We start from the raw sequence: 12,508 nt of genomic DNA on the forward strand, positions 1-12,508 counted from the left end.
TAGAAGCCAGTAGCACCACCTCCTATCCCGCTGCTGTGACAACCCAGAATGTCTTCAGACATTGCCAGTGTCCTCTGTAGGACAAAATTGCTCCCATTTGAGAACCACTGGCTTAGAGGCGGGGCTGCAAGCATATCTCCCTCCTCACTTTCTTTATACTAAGCCACTTGTGTCCTGGGGCCTCCCCCATTTAGGCAAAGGCACGCGAGGTCCTTCACACAGCACCCTTGGAGTCTGGGGTTCTGGCTGTTGTGTTTTCTCACTGTTTCTCCTCTGCCTGATGCAGGAGCTACTCCTTTTCAAGAAAAGCATCTTCCTGCAAGGGTGATGGAACTTAAGTGTCTGCAGGCATGAGATAGACCAGGACCCCTCAGGTCCTGCTGAGGGCCCCCTAGAATACCCCTGGAATGGGGGGAAAACAGCAAGAGTCAGGCTCTTGCCATGAGACCCGCAACTTGAGGGCAGAAGGCAAAGAATGACAGTGTCCTAGAGTGACACCTGGGATCTTGGAGAGAGGGCGGGGAGGAGAGGAGAGTGTTGAGGCCTTCACAGAGGGGACACATGAGTTCTACCACCCTGAGCAAAGCACGAGAAGGCGGGATCCTCACCCCTCGTGCTGGTCAAGGCTTCTTTCCCTCAGCTGCAGTGTCCTTAGCGGCAGCTGACCACGCCCCACCCCATTTCTGCCCGAGTTGGGCAGGATGGACAGAGACGCAGGCAGCCCTCACTTCCCTGAGAGCTCCGGAGGAGACGTGAAGGTACAGTAGCTTCACTCGTCCCAGCTCTCGCCTCACTCCGCCAAAGTGACAAGGGCAGACAGCAGCGTTCTGCTGCCATTACAGCTGCTTCTCCTCACCCTGGTCCCTCGACTCCCCAAGACAGGAACAATGTGCAAAAGGCCCCTCTGGGTAAAAGTCTATTTTGCCACTCGGCTGTTCACTACAGAGGATGTTATTTTAGCAAGACCCAGTCCCAGACCTTCTGATTCTTATTTATTTTTTTAACAGACTAGTCTCAAAGTACAGCACAAGATTTCTTCTCTGCCTTCTCTCGTGGCATTCCCGAGTGTCTGTGGTTGTGATCTGGAGTGATCCGTGTTTATTCGGTGTGCCGTGCTTGCTCAGCTCTCCGTACGGCGTCTGTGTCTTTGTGTCCTGGGATTGAGTGCGTGGGAGTCCTTCGTCTGTGGAGTGCCCTCTTTTTTCTGTGTTGCCCACATACCTTGTAAATGTTTTGAAGAGTCATGTCTATATATAGAGAAAAAATATATAAACAGAAATATGTGAATCTGGGTTATGTTTTGTTTCTTTGGAGATTTTTTTTTTAACTTGAAAGAAGGAAATGTTTACTTCTGAAGACTGTGTCCTTCTATGCCAGGGACCCCTACCTAGGTGGGGTCAGATTGTCATGAGAGCTGCTTGGCCTTTTCCTGGAAAGCTCAAGACTGGTGAGTCACTCCTCACCTCCTGTAATAGTCAGCTACACCACAAGTAATGCTGCATAACAAACTACCCAAAATATAGTTTTTTTTTTCTTTTTAACTTATTGTATGCATGTGCATTCACCACCGAGGAACACACAGAGAGAGGGTAATTGAGAAAGTACATACCCCCCACTACGGGAGATGACCATACCACAGCCCTTCCCCTCTTATGCTTTTGGGCATGCATGCACACATGCCCAGTGTGTTTTTCAAGTCACTAGGTCTAGTCCTTGAATTGTTCAGTTGACCATGTGAGATCCAGCCAGCTGCCTTCAGCACCACACCACTGGCTGGCCTAAGATGCAGTGCTTTAAAACAGCCATTTATAGTTATGTTCTGCCTGACAATACAGATACATTCTGAGAAATGCACCCTTAGGTGATCTCGTCATTGTATGAACATCACAGAGCATTCTTTGCATGTACCTGGATGGGACAGCCAACTATATACATAGGCTGTGTGGTCTAGCCTGTTACTCCTTGGCTACAAACTTGGACAGCATGTTACTTTACTGAGTAAATACTGTAAGCAATTGGCACACAATGGTAAGTATGTATGTAGCTAAACATATCTAAATGTAGAAGAGAGACAATAAAAATATAGTATAAAAGATAAAACAGGGCATGCCTGTACAAGGCAGTTACTGCGAATGGAGCTTGCAAAACTGGGAGTTGCTTGGGGAGGAGTTGGTGAGTGAGTGCAGAGCCAACGTGAAGGCCTCGGGCATGACTGTCTGCTACTGCAGACTTCATAAACACTCAACACTTAGGCTCCACTAAATTTAGAATAATTTTTTCTTCTGGGCCAGCAGGTGGTGTGGTGGTTAAGGATGCTGGACTTTCACGTGGCTGACCACGGTTCGAGTCCTGGACCTGGTGGCGTGCTTTCTCACTTTCCCTTTCTCTCTCGTTCTGGCTCTCACTCTATTCCTCTCTGGTCAAATTAAAATAAATAAATAAAGCTAAATTAAATAATTAAAAAAAATAAAAAATATTTTTTTCTTCAATAACAAACTAATGTTACGAAGCCATAACTTGGATATTGCATAAACTTTTTAATTTTGAAAAACTTTTGGATTCTTTTGTAATAACACATATCTTAAAATATGTTGTACAGACCAGCAGATGGTGTAATGATTACATCGCTGGACTCCCATGTAGTTAACTGCACAGAAAATCTCTTAAAAATTTTTTTAGAGAAGTTTTTGCTATAGGGCACATGTGCTTGTCAGAGAGACAGAGGGACAGAAAGCAAGAAATCACCCCCCAGGGGTGATGGACATGGAGTAATCCCTTCTTCTCTATTCTCCTCTTGGGATTTTTGGCCACGCACAAACACATGCTCAGTGTGAGTTTTAAGCTGCTGGGTCTGGGATTTGAACCGTGGTCGACTATGTCAGAGTCCAGTGACGTAACCATTATGCCATTTGATGGTCCCAAAAATCGCTCTTAAAAAAAATTGTAGGGACCAGCAGTTAGCATAATGGCTATGTCGCTGGACTCCCACGTAGTCAACCGCGGTCCGAGTCCCGGACTCAGCGGCTTAAAACTCACGCTGGGCGCATGTGTTTGTGTGCCCAAGATCCTGAGAGGAGAATGGAGGAGAAGGGATTGCGGCAGTCTCTCTCTGTCTTTCTGGTGAGCGCACGCGCCCTATAGCTAAACCTCTCCCCCCCCCCAAAAAAAAATCATATAACTCTACAAAAATTATTTATATCCTTAATATATAAGCTTTATTTATTTATTTATTTATTTATTGCTTTTTAAACTTTTCTTTTTATATCTAAGACACAAACACAATAGCCTATGCCTACACAGGATCAGGAGCATCATCCCTGTCTTCCACCTCTGTATCTTGTCTTATTGACGGGACCATGGTGAGCAAGATTAAATTCAACAAGAGAAAATGAGGAGACGTCATGAACATGAGCTGTATGAGGCTGTGTAACACTGCATGCTGTTTTACAGTGAACTTTTTAATATAGATATTAAATACAATAAGAATATAGTAAATACATAAACCGGTAACATGGTAAGTTATTATAATCTAGTATTACGTGCTGTACATAATTGTGTGAACCATACTTTTGTGTAACTGATGGCCCAGTGGGTTTGTTTACACCAGCATCACCACAGACGTGATTAGTGTGTTGAACTAGAACGTTATGATGGCTGTGACATCACTTGGTAATGGCAATTTTCAGCTTCGTTATAATCTTATGGGATTGCTGTTGGATGTAGGGCCCATAGTTGACCACGGCATCCTTATGCAGCTCATGACTGTATTTAGCTCATGATTCTGTAGGTCAGCAATCTGGGCCGGGCTCAGCTGGGAGGTTCTTCTAGTCTCAGTCAGACTTCATGTGTCTGTGGTCAGCTGATGGCTGCATAGGCAGCTCTGCTTCTAGTGCTTGTCTGGCTGTTGGCCAGGGCAATGGGGGAAGCAGTGTCTCTCATCCTCCTTGTGGCAAAGAACATTTGGATTGTATCTGTGCCCACATTTTCTACCTGAATTACATTGTGTTTATTCAAACCAAGACTGCAGTGTGCAGGCTTCATTGCCCAGAAGGGCTTATTTAGCCATCTGAAAGCTTAATCAAAGAGTATGTGAAGGTGTTGAGGGTCATTTCCTGAGGGTACTTTGGGTGCTGCTTCTAAAGAAGGGCAAGAGGTTGTGACAGCCAAAAACAGCAGATAGACCATCCCCTGGGTCGGGGCGGGTGGGCAGTGGCTTCTCACTTTCTCACTTTTCTTTTTTCTCTCTTTCTGTCTCTCTGGCTAGCTCATGTGACCTCAAGCAAAACAAACAAAATGGCAAACTATATTTTGGTTTGTTGGCAATGTCGTGACACATTTTTGCATAAAAAAAAGTCATGACTTTCTGACAACTATATATATATATATATATGTGTGTGTGTGTGTGTGTGTGTGTATCCCCACAGTTCTATGAGGCAAGGATTTTACTAATAGTAGCTAACATTTATTGAACACTCTGTGCCAGACACGGTGCAATAGTAGCTAACATTTATTGAACACTCTGTGGCACACACAGTGTGAAGTGCTTTATTTACCAGAATATCACAGGTTAATTGTAACAATCCTATGATGTAGAGATTATTTCAGTCTCCATCTTAGAGAAGAAAAAACTAGGGGCTAGAGAGGTGAAGCGACTTGCCTGAGGTCACACAGCAAGGAAGACGAGGAGGAAGGATTTGATCCTGGGTCCATGGTGACTTCATACAACTCAGAAATATACCCTTTTTGGTCCTTCCAGGAGAGTTTTATTTGTTCATTTCTGGCACAAGGATGATTCTCTCGGTGTCACTGGAGAAGAAGATGGTTCTCCCCTGGACCTTGGTCACGTGGGCCCAGCTGGTGATGGACAGGAGGCTAGCCAGGACTGCACTGAAGATGGCAATGACATACCCCCAGCCCACCTGGCACTTTCCACTGTGGTATATGGAGGAGGCTTCGCAGGCCTCCTTGGCAAATGGTGAGGCCAGGGCAACTGGAAAAACTAGCAGGCCCACGATGGTGGCAGCAGCTGGAAGCAGCAGGAAGGAAAACCAGTGTGTTGGTCAAGGGGTAGTGGGCTAAATCTCCTGTCCCAAGACCCATTCACCCACCTGCTGTCCACCCTCAATCCAGCTACCCACCCAACGATCCATTTATTCACTCATTCATTGGGTTGTGTCTCCTTCTATTCACCTGTTCACTATCCTTCCACCCATTTTTCCATCTGCCCATTCTCTCCCTGCCTCTTTCCACCCACCCATCCATCTATCCACTCATCCACCCATCACCCATCCATCTATCCACCCATCCACCCATCCACCCATCCACCCATCCACCTATCCACCCATCCACCTATCCACCCACCCATCTATCCACCCATCACCCATCCATCTATCTACTCATCCATCTGTCCACCCATCCATCTAACCACCTGCCTATGTAGCCACCTGTCCCCTTCCCATCCACACATCCACTGTTCCATCCATCCCTCAGCCGCCATCCACCCAACCATCTATCTATGTTCCAATCTGCCCATTTTCCCTATCAACCCATCTGCTCATCCATCCATCCATCACTTCACCCACCCACTGACCAACTGGACTATTCATCCATGCATTCATTCATTAGAAGTGTCTGAGGTGCTGTGGTGGCCACTGGTGATACTCATGCAGTGAGCCAATGCCTCTTTCCCCTCTTTCCTTCCCCCGACTCCTGGCTTGCTAAATGCCCAGGCATAGTCTGTAGTCCTAGGGTTTATCTCTGAGCTCTGACCCAGGAGGCCAGACCATTCATAGGCTTGTTCATTCATTCATTCCACACCTGTGTAGAGCTTGCGAAGTGCTGGTGGATTTACCTGCTGCGGCCTGTATCCCTGGCACTGGGGTATTGTTCCTTAGGCCCAGCCCTTTGGGAGTCAGGGCCCAAGACAAGAGGATGATTGCACTGAAGATCAATAAGAGCCAGCCTCCGAGGAGCATTGCAGCTGAGACCTGCCGTAAGAGAGAGGAGAAGGGGCATTGGCTGGGATGGGGCAGGATATCCTCTTTACTGATTTACAGCTACCAAGTCCTCAGAACATCCCCGAGGTCTGAGCTCTGTTTTTGCCCATTTTACACACACACTAACAAGATCCAGGGCATTGGAGTTGTTTGCCTCAGGACACACAGCTAATTAAGTAGTAGAGCCAGAATTAAAGTCCAGACTGACTGACCACCATATCCTGCCTTTATTAAGTGCTTGCTGCACGGCTGGAGCATCTGGAGGTATTGTTCATTACGTGATGATTAGTTTTGAAGACCATCTGAGCTTCTTTAGAGGTGCTTCTCTCTCTCTCTCTCTCTTTGTTTTTGCCTTCTCTGGGAGTCCTTACCCAGTCTCCTCATTGTGCATTTGGCACCAATGTGCATCATGACAAGGACTTTAACACTTCCGCCTTCCTTGTCAAGCCTAGCAATGCTTCGAGAGTGGCCAGGTAGAAGTGGGCAGGTTGCACACTGCATAGTGCTAGCAGGTGCATTGGACCTCATAGCTGGGCTTGTGGATGGCTGATTCCCCAGCAGATGGCAGTAGAGTGTCCTGATTTGTACCATGTCCTAGATGAGCTAGCAGCTGCCTTCGGACTCATCGTGGGAGTTTGCTAAAATACAGGAGGCCAGACCCCACTGCACACCTAGAATCAGAGGCTCCAAGTAGAACCCAGAGCTTGGCATGTTCAGAGATCCACAGGTGTTTCTGAAGGGCTGTCAAGTTCAAGAACCTCTATGCTTGGTTTTAAGGAATGATGAATGGTGGGTTCCCAGGCACTGGGACACCCAGGAAGCAAGGAAATGGCCCTCGAATGCTACCCAGCAGCTTCTGTGCTCCGATGGCTTTGACCGTGCCCTCAAGGACCCAGTGGATTGATGAGCCCAGGTCTCACCTTCCAGGCCAAGTCAGGGATGTCCTCCAGAGACCCGAAGGCCATACAGCTCTGGTTCCAGCTGTCGCCCCGAGGCCAGGAGCAGTAGGTGAGCACGCCAAAGGAGAAGGTGGGGGTCTGGAACCAGACAGGTGAGATGAGGCTGAGGGCCGAGATGAGGGTGAGGGAGAACCCCAGAGCTGCCCACACGCTGCCCACCATGAGGAAGGGTCGTGACCTAGGAACCGATGAGCAAGGTTAAGGTAGAGGTTAATGGGGTCAGGCAAGGGATTGGCGGCACGGGTGCCTTCAGCCAAGGCTCTGGTCCTGTGGTCAGACCCCAGGTCACCGGCTCCCCTTCGGCCTGGTGATGCAACTGGAGGTATTAATGACTGTGGGGTGAGGGGTGGAACTGTGCTTGATCTAGAAGCAGGGCTCCCAAACGCGACCGTCAGAGTTAGTGCTTAAAGGGACCTTCGAGCACTATCCTTGCACCTCCTGCAGGTATGGCATTGCCTGTCCCTCCAACACCCCCTCATATTTCGTTCATTCACCCTCTCAGCCCATCAAGCCTTTACCGTCTGAAAGGACCTGCTCAGAGTGGGCATCTGTTGGGTTGTTGGAAAAGTCATGACGTGTTTTTCTATGCAAAAATGTGCCATGACTTTTCCAGTGACCTAAGGTTTTAAAATTTATTTTTCAAAAGAAGATGTCTTGGGGCCAACTGGTGGCATAGTGGTTACAGCGCTGGACTTCCCTATGGTCCACTGCAGTTTGAGTCCCAGACCTGGTGGCTTGCTTTCTCACTTTCCCTCTCTCTCTTTCTCTCTCTCTCTCTCTTTCTCTCTGGTGAGTACATGTGCCCTATAGCAAATTAAGAAAAAATATATAATAAAATTAAATAAATCATTGCTTTAAATGTTAAAAATAAGTAAGAAAGAAAATCATGTTGGGTGCATGTGTGCGCATGCCCAAAATACCAGGAGGAGAATGGAGGAGAAGAGATTGTGACATGGCCAATTGCCCTGGGGGTGATTTCTCACTTTCCCTCTCATTGTCTTTCTTTTCTCTGGCAAGCACATGTGTCCTATGGCAAAAACCTTAAAAAATAAATGAAAGGAGTGTTGCTGTGTTGAGAACCTGCTGCTTCAGCCTCCTGAGTAGCTGAGGCCACATGCAGTCATGCCCCGGTTTTTTTTTTGGAGAAATTTTCACTGTAGGGCACGTGCGCTTGCCAGACAGACAGAGAGAGACATAGAGACAGAAAACAAGAAATCACCCCCCAGGGGGGACGGTCACGCCGCAATCCCTTCTCCTCCATTCTCCTCTTGGGATCTTGGGCACGCACGCACACACGCCCAGTGTGAGTTTTAAGCCACCGGGTCCGGGATGCGAACCGCGGTCGACTACATGGGAGTCCAGCAACATAGCCATTACGCTAACTGCTGGTTCCTGAGTGCCCCGGTCTTTCACACAAGGTCTCACTGTGTCACCCGAGACACCTTCAAGCTCACCATCCTCCTGCCTCAGCTCCCATGCGTCTGGATTTTCAGTCACCCACCACCATACCCAGTCTTTAGGTTGGATCAGGACTAGAACCCTGGCCTCCCATGGCCCAGCCGGTAGAACACAGCAGCATAGCAGCACATGCCATCGTGGCAGGGCCAGGGGAAGCTTGTTGTGGATTCACACATGTACACATCCACCCTGCCTGCTGACTGACCCCTCCCAATCAGCAACCATTTGAATTCTTTGACATATGTTGTTTTGTGTGTAGGTATTTTTTGCAAAATCTTGTTGTTTACGTAGGTTTTGTTTATTTATTTATTTTTAAATTTATTTTCTAATATTATTATTTTAATTTGACCAGATAGAGAGAGAGAGAAAGGGGAAGTGAGAATGCAAGCCACCAGGTCCAAGGACTTAAACCACGGTTGGTCATGTGAGAGTCCAGTACCTTAACCACCATGCCACCTGCTGGCCCCTGTAGGTATTATTTTTTAATTAAAAAAAAAATTCTACAGGGCATGTGTGCTGGTCAGAGAGAAGTGAGAGAGAGAGAGGGAGAAAGTGAGAAAGCACTCCCTGGGGGGCAATGGCCATACTGCAGTCTCTTCTCCTCTATTCTCCTCTCGGATTTTGTGCATGCATGTACACACCCACTGCGTTTTCCAAGCCACCAGGTCTGGAATCCAAACTGCATAGTTGACCATGTGGGATCCAACTGCCTTAACCACCATGCCGCTGACTGGTCCTTATTTTTAAATTTTTTTGTTAATTGCCAGAAGGCAAATGCACTTCCCAGAGAGAGAGAGCGAGAAAGAGCCCCCCCCGCCCCAGGGGGCACGCCTCCCCCTGCCCCCAGTGGGACTGGTCATGCTGCAATCCCTTCTCTGTTCCTTCATCCTGTTGGGATTTTGGACACACATGCAACATCCCTGGCATTTTTTCAAGCTGCTGGGCTGGGATCTGAACTGTGTTCAGCTATAGGAGATCCAGTTCCCTTAACCACTAGGTTCTATGGCTAGCCTATTATTATTACTATTTACATTTTAAACTTTATTTATCCATTCATTTAATTTGATCAGAATGAGAGAGAGAAAGTGAGAAAGCAAGCCACCAGGTCTGGGACTCAAGCCATGGTTGGCCATGTGGGAGTGTCCAGTGTCTTAACCTCTACACCACCTGCTGGTCCCCATAGTAGTAGTATTTTATGTATTGCATTCTGCTTCTTACTTTCGGCACTAAGCACGGTGTTTTTAGGATTGGTTTATGTTACTGTGTGTCTACTACTCCATTGAGCTGGGTTAGGGTTCCCTAGACACAGATCCCAAAGGCTCCACTTGGTAATACCATAACTGTGGATGGCAGGATTTCAACAGATCAATAAGAAGGTGACATGAATGTTCAGCCCATAGCAAGCATCTAGTGAGAATTCGTGAATGTAGTTTGATTGTCCTCGTAGTTCTATTTTTTTTTTTTTGGCATGATAATAGTTTTCTAGTGAAAATTAAAATTTATGTTAATAAGCAAGTTGAGGGCCAGCAAGTGGCATGGTGGTTAAGTGTGCTGGGCTCCCACGTGGCCAACTGCAGTTTGAGTCTGGACCTGGTGGCTTGCTTTCTTACTTTCTCTCTCTCTCTCTCACTCTGTTCCTCTCTGGTCAAACTAGAATAAATAAATACAGTTAAGCTAATAAAAAAAAAAAGGGAGAAAAGCAAATTGATTTAAGGTCAAGATATGTATCTGGAGGTGTGTGGATGTGTGTGTGTGTGTAGGTGTAGACAGAGAGAGAGAGAGAGAGCAAGAAAGCACCCACCCATGGGGAATGATCACACCAAGATCCCTTCTCCTCTGTTTCTCCCTCCTTTAAGGATTTTGGGCACACGCATACACACCCAGTGTGGTTCTCAAGCTGCTGATCCAAGACTCTTAACTACACAGTTGGCCCCGTGGGATCCAGCCTCCTTAACCACCAGATCATGGCTGGCCTATGTTTTATTTAAATAATACCAGAGAAGGTTGGATGACCTGCCTGAAGCAGAAGGTGGTTTGCCGATAGCTACTCCTGTCATTGATGGCCAGAGGGAGACCCAGATGGGTGAGCCTACCCAAGGGAATCCAAGGTCAAAGACAGCCCAACCCAGCCAAGGGCACCCCCGCCCGTTTGCCAGGGCCTTTGCTTACAGCCTTGGGTTGCCCGTCAGCCCCCTGAGCCCGGCCCGCAGGAATCCTGGGCTTGGTGGCTCACCAGCCCCTACCATGTCCCAGCTTTGGGAACCAGGGAAATCACCCCATGGCTCTGGGCCTCAGTTTCTCCAGCTGTACCAGAAGATTATGACCCCTTGGGAGCAGGTAGTGGTGGGTTCAATCACTGAGCAGGGCGATGTGATAGAAAAAGGCAGAGAAGTTGGGCTCTTTCCTGGCCAACTGTGTGCATGTAGGGAGGTCACCTCACTTCTCTGGAAAATGAAGGTGGGGTTGTCATGAAGGGTCAAGGGACAAAATGTGTGTGCATGTGTGTTACAGGGGGAGGGGCCTGGATAAGCCCAGGCAGGGAGGTCAGGGTCAAATTGCATGGGCTTTTTACTCTGACATTAGAGTAACCACCTGGCTGCTTGCCAGTTTTGAGTTGGGAGTGAGGGTTTGTTTTATTTTTTCCTTTTTTTTTCTTCCTACACCCAAATCAGCCTTTCTGTTGAGTTGGCAGGACCTCGAGGGGTGTAATTCCAGCCAGGATAGTGGGGAGAGCCGGTCCACAGAGGCCCTGGTTTTGCCTCACTCTGGCTGTACCCGTGGCTCTCCAGGCGTTCCTGACCTTGAAAGGAGTTTTGTTCTCTAGATAAAGCTCAGTGTCGCTGGGAAAATCACGCCAACCGTCCAGGTGCTCAGGAGCCTGAGACGTTATAACTCGCAAGGACTTCCGCTGAGCCTCCACTGAGCTGTGATCTGCCTAAGGGAAGCTTGAAAGAGACGGAGGGTTTTCTTCTCCAGCTCAGCACTTAATTTCTTGGTTTTGTTTCATTTTAAGAATTATTTTATTTATTATTGTTATTTAATTTGCCATAGGGCACATGTGCTCCCAAGAGAAAGAGAGAGAGAGAGAGAGAGAGAGGGAGAGAGAGAGGAAGAAAGAAAAAACAACCTAAAACTGAAGATGGCAATCATCAAAAGCCGTCCTTTTAACCCCCACCAGTGGGTTTTGAATTCATTATTCTGACTCTCCTGGCTTTGTGCTTTTGGAATTACCGGGTCCACAATCCCATTTATTTTTATTTGATCACACACACACACACACACACACACACACACACACACACACACAGAGTGAGGGAAAGTAAGAAAACAAGCCACCAGATTCAGGACTCAGCCCATGGTTGGCCATGTGGGAGTGCCCAGTGCTGAACTGGTCCCCCCTGCACTTAATTTCTAATAGCAGTCAACAATTCCTAAGACCCCACCGAGCCCCACTCTAAACCCTGGAAGTACCTTGGTTCATGTAAGCCTCACGGCCACCTGGTGAGGTACATATGCTCTCACATCCCCCATTTTACAGATGACAAAACGGGGGCTTGGGATGGAAGCGGTGGAGCTGGCACTCAAACTTGGGGAATCAGGTTCCTGGTTCTGGGTCCTAAGCCCGAAGCGAGATTGAGGGTATAATTTAAAAATCAAACAACCCAGCGGCTCCCCAAGGCTTCCCAGGGTGAGGGCAGGGTTAGGATCTCGCACGTGCTCCAGCCTACAGCATGGCTGTCTGAGAGGAGTCCGTCAGCTAGCGCAGAATCGCAGGAGAACTGGGTATGCGGGTTCAAGGGTGGCTGCTAGACTTCCTAAGTAAAGCTCAGCTCCTCTCCTGCTTTCACTCTTCATCTTCCAAATACAGAGGTTGCTCATTCATTCCTTCACTCAACTTTTTTTTTCTTTTTTTTAAGGTTTTTACCATAGGTCATGTATGCTCACCAGAGAGAGAGACAGTGAAAGGGAAAGTGAGAAACCACTCCCCCCGGGGTGTGTGTGTGTGTGTGTGTGGTGTGGTGATTTCTTACATTCTTTTTCTCTGTGTTCCTCTGTGGTGAACACACATGCCCAATGGCAAAAACATAAACAACC

The 12,508-nt window shown here is 47.6% G+C and overlaps 1 protein-coding gene across 1 annotated transcript in view; it reads right to left on the minus strand.

Moving 5' to 3' along the window:
• Nucleotides 1–4,539: 4,539 nt before the first annotated feature.
• The window catches only part of LHFPL7 (LHFPL tetraspan subfamily member 7), a 10,851-nt gene continuing 2,882 nt past the window's right edge, over nucleotides 4,540–12,508 (minus strand). The window contains exons 2-4 of the mRNA XM_006147859.2: nucleotides 6,917–7,133; nucleotides 5,852–5,987; nucleotides 4,540–5,026 (exon numbers count right to left, since the gene is read on the minus strand). Coding sequence (XP_006147921.1) covers nucleotides 4,764–5,026; nucleotides 5,852–5,987; nucleotides 6,917–7,133 — 616 coding nt within the window. The 3' untranslated portion in view covers nucleotides 4,540–4,763. The remainder of the gene's footprint in view (nucleotides 5,027–5,851; nucleotides 5,988–6,916; nucleotides 7,134–12,508) is intronic.

Source organism: Tupaia chinensis, unplaced genomic scaffold (assembly GCF_000334495.1).
Source record: "Tupaia chinensis unplaced genomic scaffold, TupChi_1.0 Scaffold000226_1, whole genome shotgun sequence".
Taxonomy (NCBI): domain Eukaryota; kingdom Metazoa; phylum Chordata; class Mammalia; order Scandentia; family Tupaiidae; genus Tupaia; species Tupaia belangeri.